At 39.5% G+C, this 20,008-nt stretch overlaps 1 protein-coding gene across 1 annotated transcript in view; it reads left to right on the top strand.

Annotated features, from left to right (window-relative positions):
• Positions 1 to 689: 689 nt before the first annotated feature.
• LOC136010079 (uncharacterized) overlaps positions 690 to 20,008 on the top strand; it is a 45,016-nt gene continuing 25,697 nt past the window's right edge. The window contains 14 exon segments of the mRNA XM_065670713.1: positions 690 to 749; positions 931 to 976; positions 2,432 to 2,586; positions 4,561 to 4,686; positions 5,622 to 5,756; positions 6,724 to 6,832; positions 7,936 to 8,055; positions 8,145 to 8,267; positions 10,627 to 10,742; positions 11,518 to 11,647; positions 13,252 to 13,363; positions 14,691 to 14,853; positions 15,717 to 15,801; positions 15,804 to 15,852. Coding sequence (XP_065526785.1) covers positions 690 to 749; positions 931 to 976; positions 2,432 to 2,586; positions 4,561 to 4,686; positions 5,622 to 5,756; positions 6,724 to 6,832; positions 7,936 to 8,055; positions 8,145 to 8,267; positions 10,627 to 10,742; positions 11,518 to 11,647; positions 13,252 to 13,363; positions 14,691 to 14,853; positions 15,717 to 15,801; positions 15,804 to 15,852 — 1,529 coding nt within the window.

Below are 20,008 nucleotides of genomic sequence, written 5' to 3' on the forward strand. Positions count from 1 at the left end.
CAAGGCTTACCAAAATCAGCAGAGAGGTGAACCTAAAGAACTTGCTCTAAGCTCTGCCAAGGTAAAATGGAATACATTGGAGCCAAGAACATTTAAGGGACTGAAATAAGGTGCATCATGATAAGGTGTGGAGTATCTGGTGAGTTGCTGGAGCATAGGAGCTGGAAGCAGGACATGCTTGAACCTTCAGTGGATTTCACAGGGAGAACTCTTAGCTCCTGACAGCATACTATGGACTTCAGGGGACAGGGAGGACAAGAGGTGGGAATGTCAGGAAGAGGATGCAGGGCTCTGCCTTTGCAGGACTCATTGCAGGATCAGAGCCTGATATTAGAGTTTTCTAAGAGCAATCTTCTTTCATTTGAATGTAAGTTATTTGCAGTAGTAGTGATCAAACAGATCAGGGCCGATAAGCTTACCTGGCTGATAGCAATGATCAAAATGAGTTGTCAAAACTATCTGTATGATATAGAAACACAAATTAAATTTGTTCCTGGGTTCTTTTAAATACAATCACCGAATAGCTCTTCTGTAAGAAACTTTTCTATTACATGCTATCAGAAACTTCACACTGTAAAAATAAGTTATTGCAAATCCTTTAAGAATCTTATTTGTTTGCCCGTGAATTGCGGCACTAGAGGAAAATCAACGCATCTGTTTGTCAAGGTCAGGAAGACAATCTGGAAGACATGCTTAGAGGATATCCTGCATATGCAAAATCTCCATGGCAAAGAGCAAGAATCCCAAAGGTATTTTCTTGAAATCTTGCTGTCTTTAAGGAAGTATTGATTCTTTTGGATCCAACTAATTAAATGCCTGAAGTACTCCTATGGCCACTGTGACTTCTTTCTAATGAGTCAAGGAAACCCTTAAGGTGAATTCCAGAATCTATTTTTAATTATGTTTCAACTGTGTTCTTATTTGCTTTAGATGTTTGCAGTATGGATCACTACTCTTCTTCTCAGTGAAGCCAAAGGTAAGACACATGGTTGACAGAGTCTATAAACAGTAAAAACTCTGTGCAGTTTAAACTAGAATATCTGTATTTTTGAAAAAGGATGCGCTTTGAAATGGATTTAATGGACTTCTTCATTAGGAGCACTGAGTTCTGTCATGTCTCTCCCACATTTAACTTACTGCTTTTAAATTCTGTAGAGGCTTTTGCAGCTAGCAAACCGAATGGGAATCAGAAAGGCATTTTTATATATTCATTTATATCAACATTGTTCCAGAACAGTTTCCCCTACCCACCCTCAACACACACCAGCATTTATGGTAGCTACAACAGTTGTAATGCCAGCCAAGGCACTATGCAGAGAACAAGAAAACAGTCCTGGTCCAATAGTCCTTTTTACCAATAGGAAAGGATAGTTCAATGGTGACAGATGTACAGAAAGAGCAGAGAGAAACAAAAAGGCACAATCCAAAAGTGGAAACACCCCTATGAAAATGACTTGGTCACTTGTGGAGTCTCTCACGGTAGCTCCAGAATCAAATCTCTTTCTGTAGATGTATTTTCAGTATGTATCACTCTACCCCTGTGTTTCATACAGACTAATGACTCGAGTAAGTCATGATGTGACTGTATTATGAATTATGACTGTAGTATGAATTTCTCACCCATCCTAGCTAACAATAGCTCCTCATTGTTTTCAGTATCTTAAGAGCAATAAAAATTATTTTGGATTTCACAGTTGAGGTGTTTTAATGGTGGGTAAGGATGACATTTAATGGCAACACCCGTATGCCGTACTTGCATCATTACTGTATTAAAGTCACAATAGAAATTGGGAAACTCTAGTCCTTCAGGCACAGACCACATGTCCCGAGGCTGTGCTTTACTTTAGGCTTCCACTCAAATTCCAATTTAGTGCTTCCACTAAAGTCTTATGGTGATAACAGTATAAGGGAGATGTTTAATAGACATTGTGAAGCAACCAGAGGTATTGCTCTCTGGTTTCGTTTTACTCCTTCATGAATTGTTGCATAAGAAATAACAATTGAGATAATTCCTGAAGCATTAGGACTAATTTGAACTGCTGCTCTGGGCGGGCAGCAAAAACTGGTTTGCTCTCTGAATCTATAAAGGATCAAGATTTTATTGTCTTTTGTTGTTGACAATATGTTTAACCAAACACATCCTACATTCTCCCGAGTTCATTAAGCTGAGCTCTACATTGTGTGTGCAACAGGAATCAGTGCTGAAGACCAAGTCCCTCCTACATGCACAAGGCACAAGAGCACAAATGCGCTCCATAATGGAAAACTGAGCACAAGTGCCTGAATCAGTCATTTTCTGCTTCCCTTTTTGTGTATAAACTAATAGTTTAATGTTTAGTGTATAAACACTATCCTGCCAGCTTCTTGTAAAGTAATGGCGGCCTAACCTGCTACATTCCAGAACACTAACAGTTTACTTTGCATACCCCAGGAAGGGAGGTTTGCTACAGAAGACTCGGATGCTTTACAGATAGACCCCCTTGGTCTGGGATCCCAGGGAGAGAACTGGCAGGCTTGCCCAGCTCTCCAGAACATGTGAACACCAATTTCTTTCTTTACACTAGAGACAACATCATGAAACATCAAGTAAGAAACTGCTTTGCTTTTAAATGCTGATAGCATACAACATTCAACAAATTATATAGTTTCTTTTCTCCCATATTTTTCCTTATAAGTGTCCCAAAAGAAGCCCCAGCTCTATATTACACATGAAGAACCCATCATAATTTTCTTCATTTCAGCTGTCTGATGAGCCAGGTGTATTTACAGCATATTAATCACAGTCTTCTAACACAAGTCACCTTCTCTACAGTAAGCTAATGACTCAAATGCAGTTTCAGGTTTAGCATTATAAAGCCAGAGGTAGGGAAGACAGTACAAAATGAAAATTCAATTTTGGCTCCAGTTCGAAAACATATTTCAGACCCATACATATGACTCAGGGATGTGGTTCCTATGTACGATCACTAGCTTCTCTGAACTATGTATGACTGGTCTCAGAGGCTTTGCTTATGTGGTTGTCAATGCTGAGCCCTAAAAGCATGTAGACAGTTAAGAGTGAAGATCAGAAGAGAAAGCACCCACCAGAAGAGAAAGTTCACCAGAGAGAGGAGGGAAAACAGGATTAAAAAAATAAAGGGAAGCTTAGAAGAGGAAACAGACTACAGAAAAAGGAAGGCAAGGATGAAATCCTATGTGAAAAAAGAAGGGAACAACCAAAAAGAGAACAGAATGGATGTATAAAGAAAATAAACACATTTTTGAAGGCTGGGGCTGAGGGAAATATGGAGATTAATAAGCTAAAGAAAATGATTTGGTAAGATATACCATGGAGAAAGCTTGGAAGTTTCTTTTCCAGAGCACTGAACCAGGTTATCCCTCATGAAGACACATCAGGTAGAGAAGCACAGAGTGCTGTATGGAAGCAAAAAGGTTAAAATGTGAGGTTATCTACAACAGCTAGTGGCGGTATCAACAACAACTAGTAGGAAGCTCTGGGCTGTGACAGAGTGACAAATGGAAGTAGCTAAAAAGAGCCTGCAGGACTGTTTGGGATGGATCAGATGGGAACACATACTGAAAGACACCGGCAGTGTGTCAGCCCTTTCCTCTGAAGAGCAGCAGGTACTGAGAAAAGCTCACAGCACGATGCTCAAGGTGTTGGAGGTGTCTGGGCTGTGGTTGTCCATAGCATGGAGCGGTTTGTGGAGCTATGAGCTAGTCTGGTGAAAAAAGAGAAATGACCATCAGAGACTCTGAATTTTACCTGGACAAAGAGCAAGAAAAATGAAGCAAATTGGGGGTGGGAAATTTTTTGCTGCTGTTTACTTACATTACATGAAAAAGGTTTCACAGTTGTGTATTTTAATATAAATGGCAGTCACAAACAGTGGAGGTGTTTAACGATTTCCCCTGTTTGAGTCACCTCAAAACAAGTCCAGCTGAGAGGGCCTATGAGGTTTTAACTTCAAACAATCCTCCACTGAAGATAAGATATGTGCTAATTAGTGTATGACATCCTCTTTTAAGCTTGCAAAACCATAACAAAAAATAAGAAAGAGACAAGTTTTACAATAACCCCGGATTCAGAATTTCTTGAAAAGAAAATCATGTGGTATTTCCCAGTAAACCCTGGTGGGCTTTCTCATAAAACATAAATAAGCTTAGCAATGAAGGTCTTATCTTCAAACAAAAAAAGCAAGAAAAATGTGCATAGATTCAAAATCAAGCACATACTGACTTGCAGCAGATGCCACCTTTCTATTTCTATGGCCAAGGTTGATAAAATCTTGTGTTTACATGGCATGTTGTAGCAGTATCTCTCAAAGCATTGTATGCCAGTATCATTAGTTCAATTAACAAGAGGAAGTGAATAATTTGTTGACATGATTAATTGATATCCCCCAGCAAGGCAATTTACACGTGAGAAACAAGACACATCTCTATGGAGTCCAGCACTATGCCTTAGGCACGGGGTACTCAGCCGTGTATCACAATGTACTGTGGGATGGAGCAATCACATCCTTGTTGTGTTGTTTGTTGGTTATCTTTTTTACACAGAAAATTTCAGCTACAAGTCCTTCAACTATCAAAGCTTCCAATTTCCGGACACACAGGAAAACTCGCTTCCTTATACATGGCCATCTCGCTGGAGCAGACCTCCCCTGGATATCAAAGATGTGCAGGGTATGGCATGACTATTTTCTGACAGTCATTTTACTTCTGTTTGAAAGTGTAGATATTCACATCACCCCATTAACTGGCTTGACATTTCCACCTAATATTCACACCTCTCTTCTCTTGTTAATTCAGGGAATATATGAGGGAAAAAAACCCTCAGAATGAAGCTCAGTTCCACATGAACACCCTCTTGTTCCTAGCTATGAGTATAGCGCACTCCAGTCTTCTGCTAAGTGGCCTCTTGTTTCATTCAGCTCCACTGGAAAGCTATAATTAATTGATTTTTCAATTCCTTGCCAATAATAAAGGGGGAAAAAAGTAATTTTTCTCACCTCAGCAGAAGGTAAAAATAAACATTTCAGTCTGAGTGAGGCCTTTGATCTAATAAAAACAAAATGCTTCTTTCAGCAGATCGGCTTCATTTTATTTAGGCCCATCTCAAAAATTAGATTGTTTCAGAACGAACAGTCAGAATGTTCCATTGCCAGAAGTGTATAAACAGTATGTTTTGGTTAAAATATATGAACTTTGGGGCTGAACAACTCAAGCACATGAACACAAATTTGTGAATCCAGCGGTCCAAGCATATAAGTTTTGATAGATAAAGCTTGGACAATGAAATAGAAGTAGCACCATCCTCTTTTTCTAACTGGGGTACTGTCATTAAAAGAAGCTGATACCATAAAGCAAACCAAGGCATCCAGAATGGAAATCGGAACTGAAGCAAGCTTCTGTGTATCCTGTGTGTTCAAATCACTGCCTCCACTCTGCCTCCATGTGTTAATTCTTAGTATTGTAGGAATTAGTATACCGAAGATGTGGCTTTACGAGTCACACGAGCCCCAGATATAACAAAAAAAAAAAAAGATACTTTTTACATATACCTTGTTACAATTCCTATCTGTTTGCTTCTGTTCTTCTGTTTTCATGTTTTCCACCAGTTCATGTTCCACACTGAAGATGTGAACTGCATTTTGACTGACTGGAGAGGTGGCTCCAACGGTTTGTACACTGAAGCAGTTAACAACGTCCGCATTGTAGGGGCTGAGCTGGTATACCTGGTGAACCTTCTGGAGGTAAAAGTATCTGTGGAACATGAAAGCCAGGGCATAGTGTGTATGGTAAAGGCTGTTTTCAGGGTGGCGCCTTTAGGTTTGATGTCATAGAGTCTGAAGTACAGAAGTTCTCGATAATACAGCTGAAAATGTCATAAAAAATCTCTAACCCTGCACAAATGGGAATACCTGCTTCAGTGTCACACCACAGATAAGTGTGTCCCTGAGGGCTTATAGGCCATAATTGCTGAAAGTTTTGCTCATGATGGGCTTTATACCGGATAAAACATCAAATTACATCTGTCTAGTGAAACTGGCATGGTGAAAAGTGGTAATAGAGGCCCAATACAGTTAAATCATCCCTCTGTGGGTCATATACACTGCCTCCTGGGAGAACTGAATTGCAGCACAAAGATTAAACTCTCCTGCAGCAAGCCATGTCAGGCTTCCCATGAAGAAGCTCATCTGAGGTTGGCACACCAGCAGCAATCCCAGCATGGTCCTACCTGTCCAGCAGGTCCTGTGTGGTGGATCATCCCCATAGCAGGACAGCCATTTGATACATGAAGAGGATATGCCACAGACAAAGGCACTGAAAACTCCTCCTCCACAGACCCCTATCCTGGTGGGACAGACAGCTTCGGGGGTGAGGCAGTGGGTCATTCACGTTTTGGATAAGTAATCAGTGCAAATATAGGGGAGCTATTGCAGAAATTTCCTTTTCCTTATTTTCTGTCATAAAGGCAAGCTCCTGACAAAGGTTACTCCCACTCAGAGGCATGATATAAGATTGGAGGGATGATTTGGAAACTGTCTCTTTAGATAAAGATCCCACCACCCAAAACAGTAACTTTCCACTCAAGACACTCCCCTCCATCATCCACTGGTCTGGCCATATCCTGTCACAGCATGGGGCCATGGTGCAGTGCCACCAGCTTGTATGCCCTGCTTGACATGCTTGTTTTTTCCTTTCCATACATCTTCACAGAAAGACTATGGCTACTCTCCTGCCAACATTCATTTCATCGGCCATAGCCTCGGAGCACATGCTGCAGGGGAGGCAGGAAGAAGGAAACCTGGCATTGGAAGAATAACAGGTATGGAAGCTATTTCATCTGGTGAAGCTTTATGTTTTTCATGCACCTGAAGAATCACTGCTGCCTTATAAACACATGGTATAGACTGCCAATGTTCTCGTTTGTCATAATTAAACAAATGAAGACATGTCCTATAGCATGCCATGCATTTCACATGTCAGAGTTCACAGTTCTGAGAAAGGTTTGACTGCAACAGATCAGAAAGGCTTATATATCCTGACTGTGGCTAAATAGTGGTCGATTTTCACAGGTTGCAAGTCCTAGGAAATACTTGTTTACGATTTTTAATGATACAAAAGAATGGGAAGAAAATACTCTCTTACATGTGGAATAACAGATTTGTAGAATTAGCAACTCACTAGCATATTGGTTTTAAAAGCACAATCTAATATGGCTTTTTAGATGTTCAGGAGATTGAAAATCTGAAATGAAACATTAAAAAGCCTGGTTCTAGTATCAGGATGAAACAGTAAAGAGCCATTGACATCCTGAAAAGGAAGAAAGCTGTTAGTCACATAGCTACACAGAGAGACAGAACACCATGACACACCCAGACATCATTGTTTTTAAAGGCTCACCGTTTTCTGCTTTCCTTTCTCCTCCAGTCAGTTCTTTTTTATGCACAGACATTGCTTTGACTAAGCTGCGTACACAGCAAGCAGTCACACAAGCAGTTCAGGGAAACAGGGATCAGAATTGTGTTACTTTAGCCCTGAGGAGAGCTCACTGACACTGAAATGTAGGGGAAACATTTTCAGTCAAGCTCTTTTGGAAACAGAAAATAGATTTTTGACCAAATGAAAGTTCTCAAACAAATCTGCACACTCAGATTAACATAAAAAGATTTCATATTTTTCACTAACAGACGAAAAACCCCAAACCTCTTCTTAGAACTTTGTTCTCCAAAAGCAAGCCAAGTACTCATCAGAATTTTACTGCTCTGCAGTAACTCCAGCCACCTTTCTATTAAAACTCTGCTTGTTTTGCTGGCTGCGGAATACAAAATGGATTTTTATATGTGGTGTAAAGACAGAAGTGTAATGATACGTGATGACGTACACATCGATCTATGTGCTCAACCAGACCTATCTCCATTCATTTAGGTTTGGATCCAGCTGGGCCCCTTTTCCAGTATACTCCCGCAACGGTTAGGCTGGATCCTTCAGATGCAAACTTTGTTGACATAATTCATACTCATGCTGGTCATCTTTTCTTTGACTTTGGTAAGTTTTCATGCAAAAGCTGGCATCAATAGAGAGGTTGGCCATAGTCTACCTGAGAGCGATCAGTCTTGATTCCTTGTGCATTTCAGCTCCAGGGATTCTTCAGCCTTGTGGCCACCTGGATTTTTACCCAAATGGGGGGAAGAAGATGCCAGGATGCAAACAGCTTCGTGTACCTACTGGGAATCGGAGCATCAACGACCTTATGAGAGGTAAAAATGTTTTAAAGAAATAATACCTCATTATAAACTACAGTTAGAAATAAAGGCTAAGCTAAGGTAAAGCCTCTTGAATGTATGTGTTATTTATATAGTTCAGCTTTTGAGTAGGGAGAGAATGCTCAAAAATGGAATATTTAAAGCTGCCCTTAAATACCTTCCAATTTTCTTTTATACTAACCAAAGAAAATTCTAGATGGAAACCTCATTTAAAGCATGCAGACTTGTTCATCACAACGTTTATAAGAACCTGCAGCTGTGCTGACAGACTGACCTCAGTGGGAATTCCACATATGAAGGACCAGTAAAATTTCATTCAAGGATAATCCAAAATTGAGTATTTTAAAGCCTGAGCTTTAAAAAAGAAAGCTGGAAAGACATTAGTCCCAATATAACTGGGGTTAGACACTCTCATCCACACCATTAACAATTCTGTCTTCAAAGGGAACAGCACAAGGTTAAATATACAGAAGCTGACAAAATGAGTGCTCCATTGATAGTTCATGTTCTTGGAAGAAAACTGGGCAGTTAATCGGAATTACCCTGGGAAACTAATACAATACATCCCCAAAATCCTGTCTTCTGATCCTAACCTACAGAAATGGGAACATTCATTATTCACAGCTAAATGTTTTGAAATCCCTACCACCAGTGAAGTAATTGACTTTCAGGAATACTCTCTTGGAACTGGTAGGAGAACTTAGTAACAAAGGGGACAGGAAGTTGTCTGTGCACAGTTACTGGGAACCAAAACACTTTCCAATCAGACTGCATGAGAATGTCTGCATTTTCAGAAAAAAAAACCCAAAAAACCAAAAATCACATTTTCCAGAGACATTTCACAAGGCTGTTTACAATGCTGTTTGCTGATGCAGAAGCTCAGCTCTACTGAACACAAGCAGATAGAGTTGGTTGTTCATGAAGCTCCTAAAAATAGAAACAACCATAACTCCTGCCTCTTGGCTAAACCTTACTTTTGTGCATATCTCTTCTGTTTGATTTACATTTATGTAGTGCTTTTATGCATGAAGTGCTTTAGAAATGCTATTTAGTAGCTTGTTTCTACAGCTTTTGATACAGTAGGGACTGCAGTATTATGTTCCCATTGTATAGATGTCAAGTGAATTTGGCACTAGCGTAAAGTAAGCTAACTGTAAGAGCTGTGGTTCTAAACTTAAAAGCACAGACCCTTCTGAATTAGATTTAAAGGAGAAACAATAAGGAAAGCATACTCAGGAAGCCTTGATGATGCAGATTATTTTCAAGAAAAACAGACAAAACTACTTGTTAGAGGGGTTTTGACAAATTTTGTTTCTTTCCTTATGGAAAGGACAATGTCAACTGGTGTTGACGGTTGTCCAGTGTCAACTGGTCAATACCAATGGATCTGTGTTTAAGATGCATAAACATTGACAGTAGGTGAAATTCTGATTTTAACTATAAACTGTGGCAGCTTGCAATTACTTCAGTGCCTCCAAGACTTCACCCTATGATTAGGTGAGCCTACTTACAGGCTGAAGCAGAGTGGAGACTGTTTTCATACAACTTGGTCTTAGCACATTGTTCTTTCATAGAGGACAGACTTCAGAGCCAATGAAGATAATACTTGTTGCAAGAGACCTGTAAATATAACCCAAATAGAAAATTCTTTTAAAGTTCACTCTGATGGGAAAATGTACTTGTTTCATGTATTTCTGACAAAATCAAGGACACACTGCCAAGCATCTCACTTTTCAGAGCATGTCACAGAATCACCTCTCAAACGACTGCAGATTTTCTAGAGCTTTAAACACTGAAAGCCATGGAAGTTAAAATAATTACTACAGTTACCTTTAATTCTAGAAATGAGTGGAAACTGTGGTTTTACAAAATACCATGTTGTGATAACGGTAAGCAAATGTAAACTACTTTATAGTAACTCCTATACGCTTTTAAAAAGCTATACCCATGAATTAGTCAAGTCTTTGACATATCAAAGGGAAATTCTCCTAAATCCTCCTCAGTTCTCATGTTAAAGTAAAAGCAGTTAAGTACACCTAGCAGGACGGGAGGCTGCACAATGTCTACCTGAATGCATCACCACCTCTGTTAACTTCAGCATGAGTACAGGGACACACAGATTAGAACCTAGCTTTTCCCCATAGAAAAATATATATATAGCCATAAGTACATTTTTTACTATAAAACCTAATAATTCACACTTTAAACATCTTTTAATTATTACTATATTTTAATCTGAGACATCACTATATGCACAAATGCTTTTGAGGAAAAAAGACCCACGAGTGTTGCTTTGGCATGTATTTTATGTCAATGCATTGCTTTAATCTTTTTTACCTGGTCTCTTTCCCAGAATATAGATCTCTTGGATGTGGACATAAAAGAAGTCTCCGGTACTATGCTGAGAGCATTATCACTCCAAATGGATTTGTTGGGTATCAGTGTGAAACTTATCGAGCTTTTGTATTGGTAAGTATCAGGTACACATTTATCTGAGGGGTTATAGCCCTGCCTTTCTTCTCTTAATAATTTCTGAGACAGATTCTGCTCTCTGGATCATGGGATATAGGGTGGGCTATGCAGATTCACTGACCACCTTCATCCAGAGGACATGCAAAATATAGACAAAATGTAAAAGCAACAAACTTAATAAAAAAAATTAAGTTAAAGTTCTAGAAGAAAATAAAGCAGTAAATACATTTACAGAGGGAGATAGGAAGCGGCTGGGCTCACCTGTTGCATAGGTCACCAGTTAAGGTCACTCTGGTTGAGGGAAGTCCATCGAAAGCTGGTGAAACGCATCATCAAGAGGACAGCCTCTGGATTTCAGAAGTGTTTAAATATCTGCATAAACAATAAATGTCCTCAGTATATAGAGCAAGGGAGATATTTATACATTGCAGCATTGCTCACAAAACCCTCAGGTGGCAGAAGAAAGAAGGCAGCACAATATCCTGGTGTTTCATGCCAGGCATAACTGGGCTTTTAGCAAACCAGTTCTGGCTGCACAACTGGAGGCTGGTCAAGGAGGAAGATAAGTCTGAATTTCTTTCCATTTACTACCCAAAAGAATGATTACAATACTGGGAAAAGCTGTTAATGTTTGAAGCAATATTGCCAAGTAACTTGTACCTTTTCAAAAAAGCTGGAAAAAAAAAAGCTGAAATAACTTAATTTATTCAACTTTAAGAAGTGGGCTTAAAACAGATAACATCTTGTAACACACATTGTTATTTTCCCCCAGGGAGACTGTTTCCCATGTCCGAAGGAAGGATGCCCACTAATGGGTCATTATGCTGATACATTTTCACATAAAACTGAAAAAGAACATCAAAAGGTTTATTTAAACACAGGACCCTCCTTTCCATATGCTCGTAAGTGCTCATTTTGAGAGGTGGATTCTAAAGTGGCAATGAATTATACGTGAAAAATCTCTTACACTACTCCAGAGAGTTGCTGGAGTTGATGAGTGGCACCCAATGCCAAATCTAGAGTTTCAAGTGTGTTAGGAACACGCAGCACCAACATTGCATAGGAAGTTCCACGTTAACATCAGGAAGAACTTCTTTACTGTAAGAGTGACAGAGCACTGGAACAGGTTGCCCAGGGGGGTTGTGGAGTCTCCTACACTGGAGATATTCAAGGCCCGCCTGGACAAGTTCCTGTGTGATGTACTGTAGGTTACCCTGCTCTTGCAGGGGGGTTGGACTAGATGATCTTTTGAGGTCCCTTCCAACCCTTGGGATTCTGTGATTCTGTGATTGCCTAGGCTGAGATAATCATAGAAACAGATCAACTCATGTTGACCTCTGAGTTAGAAACAATGCTAAAGTCTTTGTTAATTAGATGATGGCTTCAAAAATCTATAAAGCTGAAGATGGGAGGAATGTTGTGCTGAAAGTGCACAATTTCAAATAATAATAAAAAAGTTACATTGTCTTTATTGACAAAAAATTATAAAACTGAATCATTTCTTTTTGCAAAGCTCATCAAGTCAAAATGGCAGGGAGTAAGAAGTACAGTTTTCATTGTGATTTATGTAGAAGCAGCCAGTGGGGAATAAGAAAATTTGTGAGTAAGTTGCAGTCCATCACAGGTGATGAACTGCAAGGGCAACAAATGGGAAAGGGTCTTCGAGGTCCTTATTCACTGGGCAACAAAACATGAAAGCAAAATGAAGGAAAAAAACCAATCATCTTATGTGTTGATAAGAGCAAAAAGTAAAACAATTAATGTGAGTATAGAGAAACTGGCCGTTTCGCAAATCTAAATGAATACATTCTTTTCAACATTTACAGACTGCTGAGTTTATAGAAGTTATAGCCTGAAACGAAATATAAACTTCTGAAATGGAGGAGAAGATTCTCCTTTTAATAGCCCAAATTAAAGCCAGCACAAACACTTCCCAAACCTGGTTATTTGAAATCAATATGTGCTATTGCATCTGAGACCCTTCTGTCTTAGACATGCGGGATGACAGGATCTCCTGACAGCTCTTGGACTATGCACAGGTATAAGAAAACCCTAAAAATTCTTTATGTTAGGATCATCCTGGTAAAGAAACCAGTTTTGTTTAATATATCTTTCACAACATAGCAATTCACTGGATCTCACTTCACGGCTGAGAGCATGCTACCCATGAGACCCCCAAATTCCTGATAAGTGTAAGAAATGACAAAACTACGAGTGAGGGCAAGTGAAAGAGCAAGGTACAGTATCGGCCATGGCAGATTAAATACTCAGAATAGTCAGTAGGTCAGCAAAGATTGGACCTGCAATTTAGACCACTGTCAAGGAAATTAATAGTACCAGAATCATGCAGAGCTAACATTTGACTTAATAGTGACATTGTGTTTACTTACAAGTGCTTTTGTGCAATAATTTTCTCTCCCTGAAAGACACTGAAACATATGAGAAGTTTTACCATTACAAAAGAAACTTCCTTACGACCATAATCTATTTCACTTTGCTTTCAAAGGCTGGCGGAAAGAGATACACGTCAAAGTGTCTGCAACAGAAACCATGGAGGGAAATATAGACATAGCCTTGACTGGAACTAATGGCACCAGGAGAAAATATACAATTGGCAAGTAAGTTTAACAGCTTGTTGAAAAAATAGCTCTATTGCCGTTACCACATTGAATTTATACACAGCTAATTTTACATGTCTCGTCTTGTTCTATGTGATCTGTGGTTTAGACTGGTATTGAAAGTAGCTGATCAGTGGTTGAAGTTCCCCATGGTACAGATGGTGGTCAAAATCTGCTTGCTGGTATCTCTTGCTCTGTATTTTCTTTTCTGTTCTGAGGATGACTGTTAGCATAGCAAAGGGGATGAGAGCAAACAGCTCTGTGGCTGCTGCTGGACTCACACATCATTTGGTGATCTCTGTGAAGAAAGAGAGCTGCATGGTATACAATCATTTAATCGTTCCCTCCTCTAGGGAAAAGGTGAGAAAGTTGCAGCTTGGTTACGAATGGAGCTGGAGTCAGATTCCTGTCTGCTCAGCGGAGCTTTTACCGGTGAATTTAAATTTCATAAATTGATCCTTGCCAAGAGCAGAGCTTAAATATTGAAAAACCAATCTCCTCTGTGCATGAACATTGCCCTGTAACTGGTACCCTGTAGCAGGAGTACCTTTGGTTGCAAATACACTACTGCAGCGATACACCTACAGGTAATTTCTATGTTAATGTCACTGTAGTGTATATTCTATTAAAATGAATGATACCACAGAAGACATGAATATAAACTATAATCTTCAATTTTCCTCATGGTTGAGAGCAAGCGGAAGCACTGAGAGAACTTTTTGTCATGACTTATTTGAAAACTGATCTCATTTTCCAAACATAATATTTAGAATAAACCCCATGGCAATACTGACAAAAGTAGAGCTGACTAATCTAGTGTTTTCATGTTGAAAGGCACAGGAATTTAAGCCACTAAGTCCTCTGCATACTTATGTAGGTCCCTGTTACGATGCTTGTCCAAAAAAGTGCTTGATATATTTTATGTATGACTAATCTAAGGTCCAAGGATTTCATAAACAACTTTTCTACATGGTTTGAATGACCAGCCAGCAGACAGGACAAAACTTGGTGCTTCTGGACCCCCAGACATGATGCCCCCAGTGCCTGCGTTGAAAGCCTTAGATCTGCGTGAGGCTCTGCATCAAGAGCCCTGTGCACTTCCCAGGAAACATTCTCCAATGACATGTTCTAAGCTAAAATTTTGTCTAATACCCTGGACGGGTAATCCGTGAAAAATAGAATATAATAAAATTAGAATGATAGTAATCAAAGTTTCAACTCTCACAGCATCCCACAACTCATCTCCCTTTCTGCTTCAACTGTAGCATTTTGTTTCACTCATTTGCAAAGAAAGCAGAGCATCACTTCTGTGCTTTTCTTTTGGCAGGGGAACTTTCAAACCAGGCAACACGTACTTGAACTACATTGATACAGAAATTTCTGGGAACATTTCAAAAGTTGAGTTTCTCTGGAAAAAGCATCTAGGTCATGTACACAGAGGCTGCATGGGAGCTGAAGAAGTCACAATAATATCTGGAGAAAACGGAAATGTGTGAGTACACAACGAAATGGTGTTCCATTCTGTGGGCATAGAGGGGGAAACAATGAACAAAACAAACAAGGGAACAAAATACCCAACATATTTTTGCATGGTATCATGTCACTTAAAACAAGTGGGTTTAGGTACTGAAAATCAGAGCCTTAAGCCACATTTCATGGCAGTACTGGGTGGCTGGCTGAGTACAGTTACTCCCAAGAGCTCAGCACTGCAGCCAGACTTCCCCAGAGAACAGAGACATCAAATCTGAAGTCCTGGTGCGGAATAGCACTGAGCTTACAAGAAAGGTAGGAGTTTTTTCTCCTCAATTGCAGTTTCCTGGCCTACACCTCTGTTAGCGCATAGCACAGCACATCAGAAACAGCTCTGCACAGTGCAACAGTCACTCGAGGCGGACTTCAACCAGACCCCATGGATCAGGCATCCACTGACACTTGCAGTACATTAAGTACTCTGTTGGAGTACCTGGAGTACGCTGCTTGGCTCACTTTTAACCAAAATGAATCGACCTGATGTGTCCAGACACCACTCTGTCATGTAAACCATGTGTCGTAAGTGGGAAAAATGGAGTGTAAGGTTCCCTTTGAAAGCATATTCCTCGTCCAAATTAAAATGTTAATGGAGTCTGAACATAAAGACAAACACATCCTAAAATGTAATAGTTGGTTACTAACTAGAAAATCTTCTAAAAAGTCATTGTATAGCATACACTTTTTTGATCTCAGTCTACTAGAATTCATGCTTTTATTTAACATGAAATAGAAATAAGACTTACATTGATTATCTTGTGCTGCTGCTCAGAAAATGTCCCATTGTGCTGAAAAATATCTCCTTGAACTCTTCCTCTCTCACTAGGTCTGTGTTCTGTGGCTGTGGAACCGTGCAACAGAGCACATGGCAAGACCTGGCCCTTTGCTGAGGCTTGGTGAGGAATGCCATCGTGTCCATTGTGGCAGCTCTCACCATCTGGAAGAGAACACTTCAGTCTGCAGCAAACTATGAATAAAACTCCTTCAACAGATCATTACAAACTTGCCCAGCCCACTACAAAAGCTCTATTTCCAAATTAGTGTTTTCTGCTTTCCTCCATACAGGGCTGTATAGTTCCAGTTACAATGACAGCTAACGTGTATTTCACTACTAACACACATGTGCACTGAGAGTATATTTCAGAGCCAAGAGGGAAAATAATAAAATAGGGAAAAAAAGCCCCAGCCAATTCCCCTTAGAAATACACTTAATTATCTTAGGAGGAGCATCCAAAAAAGAAGCACCAAAACCAAGCAAAAAAAACCAAAACCAAAAGCAAAAACAAACAAACAAACAAACAACAAAAAAAAAAAAAACAACAGAAAAGAAATACTAAAAAAAGGAAATTACAAAAAAAGGAGAAAGAAAAAACTTAAAAAAAATAAAGACAGATAAAAGAAAAAAGCAGCATAGACAACAAAATTGTTTAATAGTGCCTACTTACTTGCTCAAGAAAAGGACCCTTGCATGCTTTCAGAAGGATCTGATTGTTTCCATGTCAGAAGTCTGAGGAATAATTTTAAATAGAAGAATAACAGAGTTTGAATGCTGTTGCCTGACATGCCCTTTCTTCCTGAAGAACACAGTTAACCAGCCATTTAGCAGTGCATCCAAAAGACTGCTTAGGAGCTGGGGCTGTGTAATGAGTTATACGGTAGCCTTTGATAAACTCTACTATCAAAGTGCACCATGTGTCAAGCAGGGCAACTTAATCATAGAGTCATAGAATAGTTAGGGTTGGAAAGGACCTTAAGATCATCCAGTTCCAACCCTGCTGCCATGGGCAGGGACACCTCGCACTAAACCATCTCACCCAAGGCTCTGGTAATGTACAGGAAAATACTTGATTGTTGCCTTTTTCCTGAGGAAGAGCTCATTGACGTGTTCTGTTCATCTCTGTTGAACACTGGGTGAGCTGGAACTCTTTCTTTATACCTGACACAGTCATTTTCATTATCAAAACAATGTTGCACTATTGAGGATCTTTAATTTTCTGGCAGCCTCCAAAGAAACTACATTATCAGTATAACTTCTTTATCAGTGAAGCTGAATTTTCACCTTTACCTTGCCTTTCTGAAGCCACTGAAGTCAGGCCTAAGCAGAATTATTTACATTAAGATACAGAATTGCTCCCTCCAAATTTGGCAGCATTTTGATTATATTGGTTAACAAAACCAAACTACTAAGAGCGGTAGTCACATCAGACAAAATAAGCTATGATTTATTTCTGTTTCAATACAAACTACCCAAAAAAATTCTTCTGGTTTTTAGTTGCCCACTGTGGCTCAGACATACTGCTAATTTTTAGATGTATCATTTGGGTACATAAATCCTTCATGTGAATCACATTGAGCAACTCTGTTCTGTCCCATCCTAACAACTAGCTATTCCAGAATACTTCCAGCGAGGTTCACCAGAAGGTGCTAATGAGGTGCGTTACACAAGGCTAAATATGAGTGATGAACACGTGTGTTTCAAACCATGCAGCAAGGATTTTGAGTTGTCAGAATCCAGTCACCTCCTATGAAATTTGCCAGAGGAGCTTGCTTAGGATGTTTGCGGCAAAGCTGACAAATCAGCAGTCTACCTTCACAGACTCAATGCTTCAGTACCCTTACCATCACAGGGTAGGATCGAGAAACCATCTTGAACAGTGAGCTCATCCTCCTCTACCCCTTAGGGAAACTCCTTAGAGAAGACCTCCTTCTTGGATAAGTAGGGACTCCCCTCTTCTGTGCTTCCCTGGAGAAGTACAACAGAACTCCCCAGGTACTTTTATGCAGTTGGGAAATATCTGTAACTAATAATTACACCATCTTCAACATCCTTCATAAACCAGGCATGGCTCTCTGCCCCTGAGTTGCACAAATAAAGGAGATTTGGGAGGGAAAAAAGACTTATTTTTCCTTTCTTACAGTCAGGAACTGAAGTTAAAGGTATTTTCTTCAGGGTCAAAGAAAAGTATGGAGCAGGGCCAGGCACTGGATTGGGTCATTGGAGTTAATGGTGTGAGACTGCAGCATAGGCCATCATTTTTCACAAGAAGGAAGCAATGTCCTGTTGAACTCAAGCCTTCTATACAGCCCATCCCCTTCTGCCTCCGTACTTGGCTGTGACACTTTCGCAAGTCTAACAATTAATTGCATGTTTTCATGAATAATAAATGATGTTGCTGCTTTCAAAAATACAAGCTCTCATTTTGTTCAATTTTAAGCTATTGACTTGAACAGCATTCTGACTAAACATGACAGCTCATATGGGCTGATGACTTCTGCTATAAATATGGTCTAGCTGATTAGACCACTTAAAAATATACATTTTCTCACCCAGTCAGCTCAGCTAAAAATAAAACATTGCATTAATTTCTCCCCTTTACGTTGTCCTGTCTTATACCATTTCTTGAGTTCATTTTCAATCCTTGGTTTTAGCAAATATCAACACTCCATTCCTTTGCAAGTACATCTGTGGACAGAGCAAGACAGATTCATTTTTATGAGCTAAAGGTGAAAAAAAAAATACTGACAGCAGCTATGTGTTGCTGGTAGAAAATAGACTTCCTCCTGTTTCATTGTGTACTTAAAAATTGAAATTGCTACTTGTATGAAACCTTAGGATACTATCACTTTGTATGAATGAAGCCAGTCCAAAAAAATGCAAGGGTTTGGTATTTCACAAGACAATCTCTCTTTGACAAAGCCTGGAACAGTAATTCTTTCATAATTTCACAACAAGGTAAGCCAGTTTTTAAGAACGATTTAAATTGCATCTTTAAAATGTCAGTGAGATGCACCATTTGATATGCTTGGCTGTCATGTTGAAAGGTAGCGCTTTTTTTAATCAAATGTGCTTCATTTGTCTAGGGTTTTTAAGAGCATATTATGATTTGCATTCAGTCTTTTATGTTATTTAAATATTTTGCAACAATATGAATGCTTCAGAATTACAATACAAATTTCATTTAATAATCCTTAAGCATTTGTTCACTGCAAAAAATATGCCAAAGGTACATTACTAACAAAGCCATTACAAAGCATTCAGCCTCAGCCTCTTTTCTCTCTCATGACATTCTTTTGGCAATGGGGTAAGGTAAAACAAACACACATACAAACAAACCTCTTAAATATTTTCTAGAAGAAGGGAGCAGCAATAATAAGTAATTCAACACTCTAACTCTCTGCTCCGCTCACATCACAGAATCACAAATGTTTGAGGCTGGGAGGGACCACCAGAGGTCATCTGGTCCAACCCCCTGCTCAAGCAGGGAGTCAGTGAGAGCACATTGCCCAGATCTGCTACTGAGGAAACAAGGACCATTTTTGTTGCACTTCTCCATTAACAGGAATCATAGGATGGTTTGGGTAGGGAAGGACCTTAAGATCATTCAGTTCCAACTCCCTGCCATGGGCAGGGATGCCTCACCCCAGACCATGTCGTCCAAGGCTCTGTCCAACCTGGCCTTGAACACTGCCAGGGATGGAGCATTTACCACTTCTTTGGGCAGCCTGTGCCAGTGCCTCACCACCCTCACAGTAAAGAACTTCTTCCTTATATCTAACCTCAACTTCCCTGTTTAAGTTTGAACCTATTACTCCCTAAAATACTATACTGCAGGGCACAGCAGACTCTCTTCTTTCCAGAAGCCACAGCCTATCAAAATGTCCCTCATAAATATTTGTCAGCCCAGAACCAGAAGCACAACAATGAAAATTAATTAAATAGAACTTATAGGTGAAGACCTCCATTTTCAGATAATGCAGTTATCTCTCTTCCCTTTTGTGATCATATCCATTTATTTCTGTGATTTCTCAGATTTGTTCATGCTACTCTAATATCCTAGAACATAGTGATAAAATCCTTGTAAAGGAACCACAGCTTTGCAGGAATAAACCTCCAAAGTCCTTTTGCTCTTTTGTCTTTGTTAGAGAGGAAGCTTGACAAGGCTCTTCCTACAAAAAGCTTTCCCAGCACCTTCATTCTGCCTTTAAGACTATCTTGTTGGTTATATCATTTTATAGGCCAGCCACTTGCCAGCTTCTTTCATTATAGAAACACATCATGCTTTTTTTTTCCTTATCTAGATAATCTGTATTCTGTATGTTCCCACATGATTTTTAATC

This window comes from Lathamus discolor, chromosome 3 (genome assembly GCF_037157495.1).
Source record: "Lathamus discolor isolate bLatDis1 chromosome 3, bLatDis1.hap1, whole genome shotgun sequence".
Classification (NCBI taxonomy): Eukaryota; Metazoa; Chordata; class Aves; order Psittaciformes; family Psittacidae; genus Lathamus; species Lathamus discolor.